At 40.6% G+C, this 17,518-nt stretch overlaps 1 protein-coding gene across 2 annotated transcripts in view; it reads left to right on the top strand.

Annotated features, from left to right (window-relative positions):
* AMPH (amphiphysin) overlaps nt 1-17,518 on the top strand; it is a 172,476-nt gene that overhangs the window by 83,653 nt on the left and 71,305 nt on the right. For both annotated transcript variants that reach the window (XM_060107895.1, XM_060107894.1), the window contains exon 3: nt 9,818-9,868. In XM_060107895.1, coding sequence (XP_059963878.1) covers nt 9,818-9,868 — 51 coding nt within the window. The remainder of the gene's footprint in view (nt 1-9,817; nt 9,869-17,518) is intronic.

Raw genomic sequence — 17,518 nt, 5'->3', positions numbered from 1 at the left:
TTGATCACATTTCAGCGAGTACAGATATGGGCGCCCTAATGGAGGTGTGGTCTGAGAACTTCTCATATGCAGGAGAAGGGAGCCTCACTTCTGCTCACATCTCCACGGCTTTTTAGTCCCCCCTTGAAATACCATACAGTGTAGCTCTGCTGCTTCTCTCCATGCCCACCACCAGGTAACAGCCTAATTGGTATAACACAGATGAAGAAGGAAAGAAATATTGGGACCTTGAAATGCTCTCCAGTGGGGAGGATCCAGAGCCAGTGATTCTCATTATTAGGATAATCCAATGTCTGAAAGCTGGAGTCATGTCTTCATACTGATCTCTCCTCTGCACAGGGGTCCCATGTGGCCACTTTCATCTTTTTCTCTGCACAGAATCTAGTGCTTTGAACATAAACTTTAAAACATTTGTTAAACTTGAAGCTGAACTAGTGGCAGAAATGATCATTTGGAGCATGTTCCTAGAGCACGTTTTTATTTCTGGGATGGAAGAGGTGTTGAATAGTGCTTGAATTTTTGTAAGCAGTTTCATGACACTTTTTAGGACATATGTATGTAAATAATTAAAAATAACAGAATAGAAGTTTGAAAAAAGAACATAAATACAGGATATATTCCCACAGTGTGTTAATGTGTGGATAAAATTTTTATTTATGGCAAATCACATTTACATTCTGAAAAATTTTGTAATTTCCTTGAGCAGATAGTCCTAACAGATATCCTAGAACTATTTCTTTTTAACACAGATAACCATGATGTGAAAGGGGATGGCTGGTTGTTCCTATGCCTGATGGTGTTATTTAGGGACTGGACTGCTTGCTTCCAAGTTCTTCTTCCACTTTCTCCACTGTGGGTGCTTCCTTATGATTGAACTATCCTTGCCTGACCTGCCATCTCCATCTGTTGAAGTCCTACCTTTGCTTAAGGTCAACTTACAAGATATTTCTTACCTGATGTCTTTCCAGTCCCCTCAGCCAGGCTCTCTCTTTCTCTGTATCCTCCAGTGTACATTTTTTTGTAATTCATCCAAAAGCTCTTGTTCCAGTTTTCTTATATGACAGTTATTTTAGATGGGCATCTATATCCTCATTAGGTTATAAAATATTTAAAGGAAGGCATCCTTTCCCAGACATTAAAAAAATCCACCTGCCAATGCAGGGGACACGGGTTTGACTGGGAAGATCTCACATGCCATGGAGCAACTAAGCACATGTGCCACAACTACTGAAGCTTGCGTGCCTAGAGCCTGTGCTCCACAACAAGAGAAGCCACTGCTATGCGAAGCCTGCAAACCGCAACGAAGAGTAGCCCCCACTTGCTGCAACTAGAGAAAGCCCATGCACAGCAACAAAGACCCAGCACAGCCAAAAAAAAAAAAAAAAAAAAAAAAAAAAAAAAAAAAACTCTGCCCTCTAGCACCTAATAGGTGCTTATTAGTAAATATATCCCTCCTTGTCACGCTTATCTCTGTACTCACTCTTTGTCTTGGATTTTCCATGCCTCCTCACTCATTCATTGTCAGTGCTTCTCTTCATTGTCATTTACTTTCTCTTTTTCATCCTAATTTTTGGCAGCAAAATAGCCTTTGGAGAGTGTCTCACATGACCTGGACTTGATTCTAACCTGGGTTATCGAGACTAGAGCAAGGCTCTGGTCCCCTCCCTGGGTTCTGAAGCTGCCCTAGTTTCATGCTACTCCATATGTATCAGCTGGCATGTACGGTATTTTCCATCTTCTGAGAGCTTTACATACGTTTACTCACAATGTAATAAGTAATTTGAATTAGTGCAGAAGAATCGTTTTCAGTCCTTGAATCCCAGTTACATTCTTCAATTTGTTGGGTTTTTTTCATGAATTGTGTTTTAGGGTAAGCTTACTCTTCTCTGATCAGATAATATTTTGACCATAGAGCACTAATATATTTAATTGATACAGTTAATTTCTTCTGAGCCACTTCTGAGAGAATTGTTGAGTCTTGTTGCTTGCATTTATACTTGGTTTCCATTAAAGTTTGAACTCAATAATTGCACAATATACTACAAGAGAATTCATATATGTCTGCATCTCTGGAAATAAAATTTACTCCTGTTTCTGGCTAGCTATAAGTTTCTGTGAGAATTCTGTAATACTGAAAACCATCTTAGTGTGCCAGTGCTTTCCAGAATTTAAAGTATTTCTTCTTGGTATCAACTTATAAGGAAGTTTCATGGTTATTTGATTGATGATAGCATGTGGGTGCATGTTTTGAACAATAGTATGTAACCATTTCAATATTCATTTTCTTTATATTTATTGAGTGTCTTCTATGTTCCAGGAATGGTTCTAGGTCTTTGGGAAACTTCAGAGAACAAGCAGACAAAGGTTACTACCATTGTGGATCTTACATTCCAAAACAGGGGGACAGACAATAAATAAAACACTTTAATAAAAATAAGCAGATTATACTGTTTGCTAGAAATGATGAGAGCTATGGGGGACAAAACCGAATAGACAGAGAATATATAGAGTGAGGTAAAATATATCAGGAGGCTTGGAGACAGTAAGTTTCAAGTTTTGCTTCAAAGGGGAGCAAATAAATAGGACTGTAGCTGGGGAAGGAAGTGGAGTCAAGAGAGCATTTTCCTAAGATGGCAGAAATATGTGTATACTAATGGGACTCATTTAGTACAGAAGGAAAATGTGATGAATCACCAGAGAAAGGGGAGAACAGCTGACTTGTGTCCTTGAGTAGAAAGAGGAGTTGGGATCCGGTACACAACTGGAGATGTACTGGAGACATTGGCTTGAGCTAGGAGCTGGACACGTCATCGAAGGTAACAGGGCAATATATATAACAAGCCAAATAATAAGTGTCTATTAAAAGCATTTTTCGGCTGACTGAACACCTAATTAAATGTCTACTAAGCATAAGGCATTGGAAACAGAGTGATAAATAGTTGAGACAGAATAGTTTCTGTCTTTGTCAAGCTTGTGGTCTCGTGTGCAAAAGTCTTCTTTCTTTTTTTTTTTTTTTCTTTTTGCGGTATGCGGGCCTCTCACTGTTGTGGCCTCTCCCGTTGCGGAGCACAGGCTCCGGATGCGCAGGCCCAGCGGCCATGGCTCACGGGCCCAGCCGCTCCGCGGCATGTGGGATCCTCCCAGACCGGGGCACGAACCCGTATCCCCTGCATCGGCAGGCGGACTCTTAACCACTGCGCCACCAGGGAGGCCCAAAAGTCTTCTTTCTTTTAAAAAATAAAGTAGTAGAAAAAAGACACAGAATCTTGAGATAACGTTACTATATTTCCATCATTAGAATGCATTTTGGTATCCTAGTTTCACCTTTAACGTTAGCATATGAGTATGCTCTCACTCCAATTGGTATTCTTACAAAAAATGGTCTAAGCCCCTAGTTAAGACTTTCAGTCTTCTTTGTACCATTGTTCTGGTGGAAAGATGTGGTTTGCATATATAGTCTTGACTTAAGAGTCCTTTTTCTGGTAAGTATCACCCATTGATGGCCAATACAATTGACTTCTGCGGAAGGAAGCAGAGAGAGGAAACCTGCAGGTGTCAAAAGAATGTATTGGCCCTTGCCCTTCAAATGTCCTTGCATTTCTCTATAGTCTTCTGTTTATCCATTTCTGACACATCCATTAAACCTCTCTTTTGCTCACTGGCTTTCAAGGAGAGAAATGAGTCTGCCTACTTCTTGTGACTATTCAGGTGTTGCTGTCCATGGTGCCCGATGGGAGAAAGAAAAAAATAATTTGTTGGAGAACTTGTCCATCTTTTATCCTCTTTGTTCTTATTTCTTTCATTCCAACCCCAAGAATATCTTTTCATTTATGGCCTATATAAATCAAAAGCTTAACCTAACTAAAATTTGATCCAGTCAAACTACAGATGTTCTAGGCATCACTGTTGGGGCCACTTCCTCTGGAACCTGTTCCCCACTTAAGAAATCACTTTTAGAGGAATCTTGTCATATTATCGCTCAAAAGGTTTCCTTTCATCTATCTTATTCTGTTACCTATTTTAATTGTATTTTACCTTACTACATTAATTAACAATGCCAATTGGAGAAGATTTAGTATCTCATTTCCCAGCATTCATTTAGAGACAAATTCCATGTATCTCCTACTTCTCCTTGTGAAGTCAACTTATTATGTAGTTTGGATGCTTCTCCCTAAGTGATCCCCAGGTTGACTGTACTGTTCTGAGATTGTGTTGCAGAGAATTAGGCATCTCTCTCATCCGAGCCTAAGGAGGCTGTCTGGAACGGTTGTGAACATCGGCACAGATGAGCTGCAGTTGATTTTCAGATTTGCATCAGTGTTACTGATTCCCTGCATTTGCCTGCAATTCTCTCTCATAAGTCACCCCGTAAGCCCCTTGCTAACTTTGCACTGAAGATATAGTCTAAGTGATGGAAATGCATTAGAAGGCATGTCTGATGGTGACCGACTGAAACCTGGAACCGGACGTATTTTTAAGGGCCTTTTTGGCTATCTCATACTAGAGCCACATACGAGAGTGTCCCATTCACACACTGTGTCAATTAAATGATAGACACAGTGAGAAATTAAAGCAGGGGTTCCTAAATAACCATTAGAATCATCTGGATCCCTTTTAACATTTTGATTCCTGGGTCCCATTCCATACTTCTGAATCGGGTCACCCGTTTGACTTGTATCTCTAAAGAACCATCATAAGGTAGTAACAACTTGGATGCAAGCCTTAGATTTCACTGATATAGTGAAGATAATACATATATCTCCTTGTATGTGGAATAGTAATACACATTATTCCTTAATTGTACCTTCTTTTGACTGTGTTCCTAAACCCGGATAATTAGAAGACTCTTCCATGGAGCTTAAAAAATTTACAAATTTCCAAGCCACACTCGACTGGCTTAGGCAAAAGCACTGATGAAGTATTTTTATTATTAAGACATTCCATAAGTAGGGCTTTAACATTTATAAAGTGTTCTGAACATTGTCTCACTTGATTTCCATAGCAACTCATAATTGTAATTATGCTTTATATATGAGAAAATTGAATATATGTCACAAAAGCTTTCATTTGTGGAATGGGCTTGATTACTCTGTTGATCATGGGTATTCATGCATTCTTGTTTCCTCACAGTAATTTGTCATGTCAGTTTGATTTTTTTCTCATATCCATTTTTTTTTTTTTTTTTTTTTTTTTTGGCGGTACACGGGCCTCTCACTGTTGCGGCCTCTCCCGTTGCGGAGCACAGGCTCCGGACACACAGGCTCAGCGGCCATGGCTCACGGGCCCAGCCGCTCCGCGGCATGTGGGATCTTCCCGGACCGGGGCACGAGCCCACGTCCCCTGCATTGGCAGGCGGACTCTCAACCACTGCACCACCAGGGAAGCCCCTGGGATGCTTATTTTATTTTTTAAAAAGTTTATTGTTGGGCTAGATGAATGCAGTGTATAGATTGGAGCCTGAATATTTCATTCTCTTTCTTGTACTTTTCTTGAAAGAAAAGGCAATGACTTAATTGTGGGCTTAATTTGACATACTTTATTTTGTAAATATTTGGGAAAAGAATGCCTTTCCACCCTACTCTTTCGCTGTTTCCAGGTACTCTGAGCAATCGGTGTGACTCAAAACCATCAGTAACTGTGGTTGGCTCTGTATTAGTTCCTGAGGGGAAAGCATCCTTCTGGGTGAGATGTGAGCCCTGCCTGAGCTAAGTGCTTCTTGCACTTTTCCAGGGAAGGAGCAGGAACAGTAATAGAGCAGAGTCTTAGAGCAGACATCTGAAAGCAGGAGACATCTGTGAAGTTCTGTTTCACCTCTATGCATTTTTTCATTTTACATCATAACAGGTGGCTTAGTGGTGGTAAAATAATGGTTTCTCCATTCGTCCCCCTCCAATCTCAATAAATTGATATTCCAGCGAGATGCTTTAGGTTTATTTTGTGGCTGTAAGTGTGCTCGACAAATCATTAAGTACCTCTAAGGTCTACACTTACCTATTTTGAAAAACATGGCCTTAGGGGAGCCAAACCCTCCTAATTGCCCCTTTCAGGGCTGTAGGCTTTAGATCGGTCTGGATCTAGATCTGTCTGGGTAAATCACATGTCTGATTTCACATATTATTCTCTCTAAATTATCTGCCGTCTGTTGGGACAAATGATTGTGACCTGCTGTCCTCTCTCGGTACCATTGTACCTCTTTCAATCACTCGGCCACCACTCAGGCTCCCATTTGCCAAATCATCCACTTTGTTTCCAATTTGATTTCCTTTCTGAAATGTCTCTGTAAGTGCCTTTAATGCTCTTCTGCTCAGTAACTCCACTGGCTTCTTGTTGTTGTTGTTAGATTTCAGGCTACTCTATCTTTCTGAGTTTCTACTCTTGACGGTGCACCATTGTATCAGGCTGTTTAGGGCAGGTCATGCTGTGGGAGCAATACTTTGGTGGCTTTTAAGCACAGGTTTGTTTCTTGCTCCTGAAAATGTGCACGGTAGCTGCCCATTTCATCTTCCCTTTGCTCTGAGATCCAGGCTGGAGAAGCAACCCCTATCTGGAACATTATGGGGCGCATGGTAGAGGGAAAGGAAATGGTAGGAGTGTGTGATGGCTCTTACATCTTCTGCTCAGAAGTAGCACATGGCTCTTCCACTCACATTTCATTAGCCAAGTCCCACAACCAAGCTTGATGTTGATGGCGCAGGAGGTGTAATCCTCTCCCCAAAACAGATCTGGTAGGGAGATGCAGTGTAGATATGACAATAATAAACTCTCCCCAAACAATGTCTTTTCAGCTTTGTATATACTCAGAATCTTACACCGTATCTGTCCCAAAATAGATAATCAGTAGGGGAAAGACTGACTTCTTTTTTCCCCAAATTCTTTGCCTGTTCGTGTTGGGGACCTTGGCCTGATTCTACCTGTTTCTTCTCAGGATCCTTCTTATCTTCTACCTTTACCCGAGTGTTTATCATTAGCATTTTTCTTCATTCTCCTCATCCTTTGCCTACAGTTTTACACTATACTTTGATGTTTGGGAAATCCACTATGGTTAGTTTTTTTAAAATCTAGCTTGTAGTAGTTTGCTTTCACATGGTATTTCTGAATGGCTCAGCAAGGCAAAGGAAACTTAGTTTTGATTTTAAGCCATGCTGAGCCACAAGAAAGGGAGTCAATTGTTTAGAACTTTGAAGATTTCTGTTTTGCCATTCTGTATAGCACCATTCTGGTTGAAGTTCATATGTGCCAACAAATGAATTAACTCTAAGCTTTCATCTGGTGGTACCTGGATTTACAGAGTTGCGAAAACAGTCTGAGCTTAAGGCAGGTAAAGAAAACCTCACTTGAGCTTTACATAGACTTTATAGAAATAATGTCACTATACCTGCACTATAAGATATAGGAAAATATTCTTTTCCAGAATTTATTTTGGAGTCCAGCATAGTCTTAAACACTTCTTTTCAAAGTTTGTATTTTTTTAATATTTGTTTATTTATTTTTATTTGTTTGGCTGTGCCGGGTCTTAGTTGAGGCATTTGGGATCTGTAGCTGTGGCACGCAGACTCTTCTCAGTTGTGGCATGCGACCTCTTTAGTTGCAGCATGTGGGATCTAGGTCCCTGGCGAGGGATCGAACCTGGGCCCCCTGCATTGGGAGTGTGGAGCCTTAGCCACTGGACTAATCTGTATTAATCACTATCTATTTTTAAATGTGCTGGGCATTTTGGCTTTGCATTGTACCCCCAAACACTTTGGATGGTGTTTCAGAGTTAAGTATAATCTGCCTTGCAATGCAATTTTTCGTATAGATATTTTAGTTACTCTACTAGATTGTAATTTATTGAAAGACGTTTATTTTAAGAGTTTATTTTTATTTTTTTAATTAATTAATTTATTTTTGGCTGCATCGGGTCTTAGTTGGGGCACGTGGGATCTTTCATTATGGCGTGCAGGCTTCTTTCTAGTTGTGGCCTGCGGGTTTTCCCTTCTCTAGTTGTGGTACACAGGCTCCAGGGCACGTGCGCTCTGTAGTTGTGGTGTGCAGTCTCCAGGGCATGTGGGCTCTGTAGTTTGTGGCATGCAGGCTCTCTAGTTGAGGTGCGCAAGCTTAGTAGTTGTGGCATGCGGGCTTAGTTGCCCCGCAGCATGTGAGATCTTAGTTCCCTGACCAGGGATCGAACCCTCATCCCCTGCATTACAGGGTGGATTCTTTACCACTGGACCACCAGGGAAGTGTCTGAAGGACATAAGTTTTTTTTGCCTTCATCCCCTCTCCCTTTTTGGTAAATACTAACAAATGCTCGTTGAATTGAATGTGACTATTATAGTTGCTATATTAGTGGGTGTATTATTAACTATCAAGTTAGAGTTATAAAACAGTTGCTATAGTATTAATTTTCAAGGTGGAGTCATTCTGTATGCTTGCTCTTTTCACTTTTGTTAAATGATTATGCAATTAAGATGCATGTATTTTTAATGTGTTCAGTTGCAGTATCATAGGCAACACTGTAGGTGCCCAGCTGTATGCCCCTAGCACCTACCTTTTCTGAGCCCAGTAGACTGACTTGCAGCTTCCAGCATCAGAGCTCTTTGCCCGAGGGCTTTCTGTGGTTCTGGAGACCTATCTGCCCCTACATGGACATAATGGGGAATTAATGTCCCCCAGAAGCAGCCAATGATTGGCAGGAGTTGATGCATAAATGCCCCAGCTCCCTTGCCACTCGGTTAGGATATCTCTAGGGTGTTTGAGTCTGTCTCCCAGAGTTCCCCAATGGGGTTAAGGCGGGGCTGCCCACTGCAGAAGCTTGCTTGCTAATGCACTCTGCGTTGACTGTCTTTCCTTACCTGCTTCACTTCTCCACGCTACCATCAACATTTCCTGGGGTAACTCCAGACTAAAATCTAATCCTAGTCTCAGAGTCGTAGAGTTTCTAAGTGCAATCCAAACCAAAACAAGTGTTCATGGGCCAACATTTACAATTGAACAATTTCTCTATTTTGGTGATGTCCAATAGAAACACAATGCAAACCACATTCATAATTTAAAATTTTCTAATGTATTTTAAAAAGTGAAAGATGCTGTACACCTGAAACTAACACAGTATTATAAATCAACTGTACTTTAATTTTTAAAAAGTGAAAAGAAAGAGATGAAATAAGTCTTAATATAGTTTATCTAACTCAGTATATCCAAAATACTGTATTAATATACAGTCAGTGTAGAATATATTAATGAGATATATATGTTTTTTGGCACTAAATCTCTGTCCACTTGGGGCTAGTAGCTACCATATTAAACAGTGAACAGTGGTGATCAGTTTCCAACCATTGTAACCTACATGTCAAAATTTAGAGACTTAGTAGCTCTTGAATGTATAGAACTGCTGTATGGTGGGTCACAGTTTCTAAGCAAAGTCTTACTTGCCTTCTCCTTTTCTTTTCTTTCTTTAAAAAATATTTAAATATTTATTTATTTATTTAGGCTGTGCCGGGTCTTAGTTGCGGCATGCGGACTTCTTAGTTGTGGCATGCATGCGGGATCTAGTTCCCCGACCAGGGATTGAACCCAGGCCCCCTACATTGGGAGTGTGGAGTCTTACCCACTGGACCACCAGGGAAGTCCCTCTCCTTTTCCTTTTTAGGCTGAGTAAAATCTCTGTACATGTCTAGAGTGATGGGCATCTTGTTTAGCCTGTGTCCACATATTTATGTTCTTTCAAGAATGAGCTTCTGGCGAAAATAACTCTAGACTTATTGCTTTGTACATGTTTGCATGCAAGATACAGACAAGATGCTTAGCATCTCTGTGTTTGTGTGTTTTCAGGCAGAGGGTACCAGACTTCAGCGAGAACTCCGAGGATATTTAGCAGCTATCAAAGGTAATGTGTATGAGTTGTTTACTGCATGTTACCAAGCACAGGTTGTTCTTGGAATTCAGGAGTAGCAAGATTGAGTGTTAATTATACAGCCATTTGGCTTTCTGGCCGGATGGGTACTCGAGCACAGGTGTTGCATTCCACCCACTCCCCAATTCCCATTGAAATGATAATCAGAATACACAAGGAACAAATGCGTCTGCCCTTATGCTGGAAACTAGGAATAGGTGCCTCCCACGTCCTACAGCTTTCTAGGAAGAGTTGTAAGATAGAGTGAGCTTGAGACCTTACAGCCGATTTTATCTCAGGGGAGAGTATGTCCCAAGAGCTGGATGCTCACAGACTTACACACAAGCCTTCTAGCTGGAGGGGGCGAGGGATGGTAGCAGGGTTAGCAGGAAGCATGGCCCTGGACTGCCTGTGACTTGTGAGGACCAGCTGCACCTGCAGCCCTGCCACTGTAGGGGGACAGAGAGGCTCTGGCGTTGGTCTCTAGTCTCAGGATATTCAAGGCAAAGAAATGAGGCTGGTGACGGAGGGCAGGGGGAGTGATGGGGGTGTGTGTCCATCTCTGCCGGCCATCCGCTGTCCAGCCCCCTGCACTGAGTCAGATCCAAGTGCAACCACGGATGTGATGGATGATAAGGCAGATTTTGAGATTAGTGGGGAGAGAATGGATCATCTGTCAATGAGTCTTGGGTAAACTGGCCAAACACTCAGAAAAAAGTGAGATTCCCAACCTCACTCTTTACTCCCTCCTCCTCCATTCCAAATATAGTGAAGATTGAAATATGTATACAAAGAGATGCTCTCAAGTACCAGAATAAAATACAGTAGACTTAGTCTCCAGCCTTGGGTGACAGGGTCTTTACAAGGCTAAGCCAAAACGCAGAAACCGTAAAGGGAAAGTTTGAGAGATTTGACCTCATACATATATAAAATGTTAAAAAAATTATTTTGACAACATGTTTTAATGAAAGTGAATGAGGATATAAAGAGCTCAATAAGTAAACTAAATGAAGATCAGTTGATCAAAAGAAAAACCGAGTAGAACATAGGAAGAGGAAATTAACCAAAGAAGATCTGTCGATGGGTAATAGATGTGGAAAATGCTTATCCTGAGTAATCAAAGAATACTAAATAAAACCAAAAGGAAGAAGCTGTTATTTTTCTTCCAAATGTTCAAAGACATTAAAAATAATAATAATAATAATAATACCTAGCATTGGCAGAGCTGTGTGGGAAATGGACCCCTTCTATACATTGCTAGTAAAACAGCATTCCTAGAGAACGATTTGGCAAAGGTCTTTAAATGTGTATTTTTTTTGGCATGACTTTTTTTTAAAATTTATTTATTATTTATTTTTGGCTGTGTTGGGTCTTCATTGCTGCACGTGGGCTTTCTCTAGTTGCAGCGAGCGGGGGCTGCTCTTTGTTGCAGTGCGCGAACTTCTCATTGTGGTGGCTTCTCTTGTTGCAGAGCATGGGCTCTAAGTGCGTGGGCTTCAGTAGTTGTGGCACACAGGATCAGTAGTTGTGTCTCACGGACTCTAGAGCGCAGGCTCAGTAGTTGTGGCACACGGGCTTAGTTGCTCTGCGGCATGTAAGATTTTTCCGGACCAGTTCTCGAACCCGTGTCCCCTGCATTGAAAGGTGGACTCTTAACCACTGTGCCACCAGGGAAGTCCCTGGCATGCCTTTTGATACAGCAGTTTCATTTCCACGAATTTATTCTTAACAGTTTCAATGTGTATGTATGAAATTGATTACAGAGGTATGGTTACATAATGAAATAATGAAAATCTTAATTAAAAGTTAGTCATGATAATAAAAATTAGTGAAAGTAATTTTTAAACTAAAATGTATTTAAGCTTTGATATACCAGCCATATAATTTCAGTTCTCGTGACAACTCTATGAGGCAGGTACTTTTATTATCTTCTTCTTATAGGTAAGAAAAGCCAGGCACAGAGGGGTTAAATAGCTTGTCTAGGGTCATGGGCTTATTAAACAACAGGGCTACAATACATAAACTGGTCTGTGTGTCTCCTGAGGCCTTGCTGTTTCCTTGTACTGCCATTGAGCTATATGGCCATCACTATTGCATTAGTTTCATAAATTAGAGTTCATCTGTAGAATGGAGTAATGACAACTTACCTCTATTGCTTTTTAATGAGCACTTACTATGTGCTAGGCTGTGTACTAAGCATTTTAGCCATGTTATCTCTTTGTTACCATCCAGTGCAGACTAAATGACATTAGCCTTACTTTGCCTTTGCAAAGAGGTAAACCTCAGAGAATTTAACTTCTACAATACAGCGAGCACATAATTCACTGCTCTAAAAAAAATTAACCTCAAGTATTTATAACAGATTGGTCAGAAAATAGAAGGCACTCTAGGTATTTCTTTCATTATTGATTCAAGATTTGAACACAAGAAGTCACATATTATTTTAAACACAGTATTTTCTGTTTGTTAGCTGATTAAAAAGAAGTGGATACATCTGTTGAATGAATGAGTGAATTAGATCTCTTTTCCAAGTCTATATATTTCGGTTTATTTTACTGCCCTAGTATGGATAATGCTGTTTAAAAAGACTGACTGGGCCTCCCTGGTGGCGCAGTGGTTGAGAGTCCGCCTGCCGATGCAGGGGATACGGGTTCGTGCCCCGGTCTGGGAGGATCCCATGTGCCGCGGAGCGGCTGGGCCCATGAGCCATGGCCGCTGAGCCTGTGCGTCCGGAGCCTGCGCGTCCGGAGCCTGTGCTCTGCAACGGGAGAGGCCACAACAGTGAGAGGCCCGCATACCGAAAAAAAAAAAAAAAAAAAAAGACTGACTTAATTCTTTTCCTTAACGTGGTCTAGAAGGATAATCCACTGAGTGAAGAGTTGGCTCCAGAGAGACATTGGGTGGAGCATCCAAGCAACTCTTCCATCAGACTGTGCCCTGCATCCCACTTCTAATGGCTACATCTCCATAAGAAGGAGGGAGGACCCTCTACCAGCTTTCCTCCACACATTTTGCTGACTGAGTGATGTTAACAAATGATATTCCATGAGAGAGACCTCTGTTTAGATTACTTTGGCTGAGGCTTGTTGGAATAATTTTTAAACAGGTTACTACAGCGTTTATCAGAGCCCTTAATATGCTAATACAACTAAGCTCCCATGGCCTATGGAGTAGGCGGCATTTTCCACTGATTTAACTGTAGAATGCCTTTTTCTTCTCAAAGTCTGACAAAGAATTAGCATTCCTTAGGGCAAATTTTGAGTTTTGGGAACACACTTAAAGACAAGGGTTATGCATTAAGTCAATCGTAATTTGCATTTTCAAAGCGCTTTCATGGCCCATTTTTCTGGTTTTCACAAGAAGAGCTCTAGCTAACTCATGGTACAGCTTAATACAGGCAGCATTACAGAGGAATGAGATCTCACCCAGCGGAGTGATGGGCCCTGGGTCTGGTCCCAGAGGCAAGTGTGGGAAAATCACCAAGCCTGTCAACTGCCTCATGTGTAAAGCGGCTCTGAAGTCCCCCAAAATCTCTACTCCTGGGATTCTATGAAATTGGATTCAATGAGCTCTACCCTTCATCTTATTACCACTAAATCTCTGGGTGGTATTCACTCCAGTAGGTCTTTATTATTTCTGCTGACGGCTTGGGCTTTGCAGGAGATCGTATGCTCGCATTCATTTTAGCAGCAACATTGCCTTGAGCCTCAATTACAGTCCTGGTACTGTTCTAGGAGATGTAGATGCAGAGATGAACAAGACATAGTGTCTGCTCTCATGCAGCTAGCCGTAGAGAAAGCTGAATAAACAAGAAGGCCAGATATGCATAGTAATAAGTAGTTTAAGAGAAGTGTGCATTCTGGGCTATCACAACAGAGGAGAGACCCCCTCCACCTTGGCTGAGGGACGAGAGACCAGGTCAGGAATGGCCCTTTCAAGGAACTTACACTTGAATGGACCCAAGAAGGGGGCATACGTGGTCATCAGGTGATAAGATATGCCAGAGAAAGGGGTTGATGTTGGAAGGACTTTCCAGGTAGAAAAAGCATTGGGTTTTATTCTGTCAATGCAGAAGGGAGTCCTTACATTATTGTAGGTGAGGGAATGAGTCACATGATCAGATTAGCATTTTAGAAATAATTATTGTGATTGTGTGGAATCCAGGCTAGGGGGAATGAAACTGCTAGGAAACTTCTTAGAAGTCTGGGCTAATAGTTTAATAATAATTATAGCTAACGTTTATTGAGCATGTAGGTAGGCACTGACATAAACGTTTTATGGCCTCATTTCATGTTATTCTTACTACAACACATGACATGCACTGTAATTTATTGATAATGTACACGTTAGAAAACTGAGGTCTAGGGTGGTCCAAAATTTTGATGAGAGGGAAGTGATTCCCATCCAGAATAATCATTATTCTCTATATGATGTTTGAGACTTGTCTTACAGTTTTGGAAACCACTAATCTTTTAAGAAAATATTGGATATTAGATATTATTAAATGTCACTTAGCATCTATTCTGCTTTAACGGTGCCCAATTACTTTGAAGGGGACTTGGGTTTTAGCTTTTTTTTTTTTTTCTCGTATGCTCTGCCAGCAGAGTAAATCCTAAATCCCTAAAGCCTCTGCCAATCTTTATGCCTTTTAAGAGCAAGGCTGTGTCTTGTTCACCTGTGTATCCCTCAGAGTACTTCCTATGGAGTGTTCTAGAGACAATTTTTTTGTCAAAATAGATTCTTTCCAAATTATCCACACCACTACTTATCCACACAGCAATTAGTAGTTATTTTTGTCTGCTAATAGAAATATTTACTGCAAACATGGAGCTTTTCGCCTCAGTGAGTAAGGCCTTACATAATTTTATTTTAAACTTACATTCACAGTTTCATTTTTAATTAATTAATTAATTTATTTATTTATTTTGGCTGTGTTGGGTCTTCATTTCTGTGCACGGGCTTTCTCTAGTTGTGGCAAGCGGGGGCTACTCTTCGTTGTGGTGCATGGGCTTCTCATTGCAGTGGTTTCTCTTGTTGCGGAGCACGGGCTCTAGGTGCATGGGCTTCAGTAGTTGTGGCGTGTGGGCTCAGTAGTTGTGGTGTGTGGGCTCAGTAGCTGTGGTGTGTGGGCTCAGTAGTTGTGGCACGTGGACTCTAGAGTGCAGGCTCAGTAGTTGTGGTGCATGGGCTTAGTTGCTCCATGGCATGTGGGATCTTCCCGGACCAGGGATCGAACCCGTGTCCCCTGCATTGGCAGGTGGATTCTTAACCACTGCATCACCAGGGAAATCCATCACAGTTTCATTTTGTACCACAAAGGTTTTGTCCTACAATGCCATATTCTTCTTTCTTTCTCTTAAGACATTAAGAACCTACCTAAACAGCAGTTTATAATTTCCAGCTGACCCAAGGCAAAGATTTAAAAGAAAACTTCAGAAGCCTTTTGGCACCTGAATTATAGAATTCTAACTGATGACTCACTTTTGGTATAAATTTGAAGGGTATATTTCTTAGTATTGATTTGCTTAGGGAGGGGTAGACATAGACACTTGAAATAAATGTTCCTGCCATGTCACTGGTGACCACATGTACCATCACAAGAGAGATTCTTCCTTGTTTGGATTCAAAATGCTAGGGGATGGATTCAGGTTTTTGCATTACTTTTTGCCTGTCTCTACACTTACATCATCAGAGCTCCCAGAGAATTGAGTCATCACTGCTGTTTTCCTACCTTAGCCTGCCGGGCTTCATCACGTGGTTGCCAAGTCATTTCAGCAGGTGTGGGTTGTACCTCTCATTGTAAGGGGCGTCCTTAATATGTTCAGTGATGTGCTCTTCATGGAGAGAGGGTCACAGGCTTTCACACTTCCTGTGGCCCCAAAACACGTTCATACCTTTCATGTGCAAAGACCAAATATATATCTGCACCTTATAAGGAGAATACAAAGGGGGATGGTCTATGCCTAAAGCACGGAAAAGTATTATGAAATAGCAAATTAGATGTTGACTCTTTGTGGGGTGGGACTAGTATTTTATTTAATTTTTTTAAAATTGGTATTGATATATAGTTGATTTACAATGTGTTAGTTTCAGGGGTACAGCAAAGTGATATATATATAAATATATATACTTTATATATAATATATATAAATATATATAAATATACTTTTTTAGATTCTTTTCCATTATAGGTTATTATAAGATATTGAGTATAGTTCCCTGTGCTATATAGTAGGTCCTATTTTATATATAGTAGTGTGTGTATTTTAATCCCAAACTCCTAATTTATCCCTCCCCGACCCTTTTCCCCTTTGGTAACCATATGTTTGTTTTCTATGTCTACGAGTCTATTTCTGTTTTGTAAATAAATTCATTGGTATCATTTTATAAGCGATATCATATGAAGTTCTCTGTCTGACTTACTTCACTTAGTATGATAATCTCTAAATCCATCCATGTTGCTGCAAATGGTGTTATTTCATTCTTTTTTGTGGCTGAGTAATATTCCATTGTGTGACTCTTTGAGGATATACTTTGATCCTTTCAGACATCTTCTTTTTATTTTTTATTTTATTTTGTAGAGCAGAGAAAGGTTTATTGCGAGGGCCAAGCAAGGAGAACAGGCAGCTTGTGCTCAAAACCCTCAAACTCCTCAGCCATCTTCTTTTATTTTGTCCTTTTCTCTCATTGTTGAACCCAGAACTGACTGTCTTAAATTCAGCAAGCATGTGGGTGAGTCTAGAGTGTTGCAGCTTTCAGTTTAACAGAAAACTTTCCCTCTTTGATTCGCTGGCATTAAGTTTATGTGTCTTTTATTTTTAATGGCAGCACTATGGTTTTTCTCTCCTCTCCTTCTATCCAGCCCCTTTTCATATCCCCTAGTGACAAAGACCAGGACAACAACTCGGTCAGGTCTCACCTTCCAGCTGTGAGGGAGAGTCTGGTGCCAAAGAGGCGCTTCTCCAAGTCACCAGCCAAAGACTCCACTTTGCTCTCCCCAGCCCTGAGCTGTCTCCACGGCAATCCGCACTTTACCCTCCATGTTTTGAAGGAGGGGCAAAGGGAGTCTGGAAAAGACTTCATGATACTTTGTATCACCATGTTGCACTGGGAAACTTTATAGCTTTCCTATTATTAATAAGCGTATTTTTGCAACATACCAAATTGTACCTTAATGAAAATTTTGAAAATACCCATAGACTTAAGAACACTAAGCTTTCTGAGAGTTCTGACTTAAAACTGTATGTATAAGCTTTTAGTAATATTGGAAAAAGAACAACTTCTTGTTTCTTTTGAAAATTTTTAGGCCACTTAAAGCCCTTTCAATGATGCCTGAAAATCCTATAGATTTTGCTTCTATCTGCTTCCCCCCACCCACCCAAATGCTTTATTTCTAATATTTAAAGTCATTTGGTATTAATTGTTTTAGAACTCTTTAGTTTTATAGGTAAGTATTCTAGGTGTCCCATACATTTACAGTTTCATGCCATTTAGCAAGTGACAGCACATATAATAGGACATATTATTATTGGTGTTTTTAGACTAGAACACCTTGTTGATTTTTTCAAGACCCAGCATGTTTCTTCATCCTGAAAATACTAGAAAATGCACACTGTAATCAGAATCAGGACTACAGGTGCAAAT

Source organism: Mesoplodon densirostris, chromosome 9 (assembly GCF_025265405.1).
Source record: "Mesoplodon densirostris isolate mMesDen1 chromosome 9, mMesDen1 primary haplotype, whole genome shotgun sequence".
Lineage (NCBI taxonomy): Eukaryota > Metazoa > Chordata > Mammalia > Artiodactyla > Ziphiidae > Mesoplodon > Mesoplodon densirostris.
This window is presented reverse-complemented; position numbering and strand designations above follow the sequence as displayed.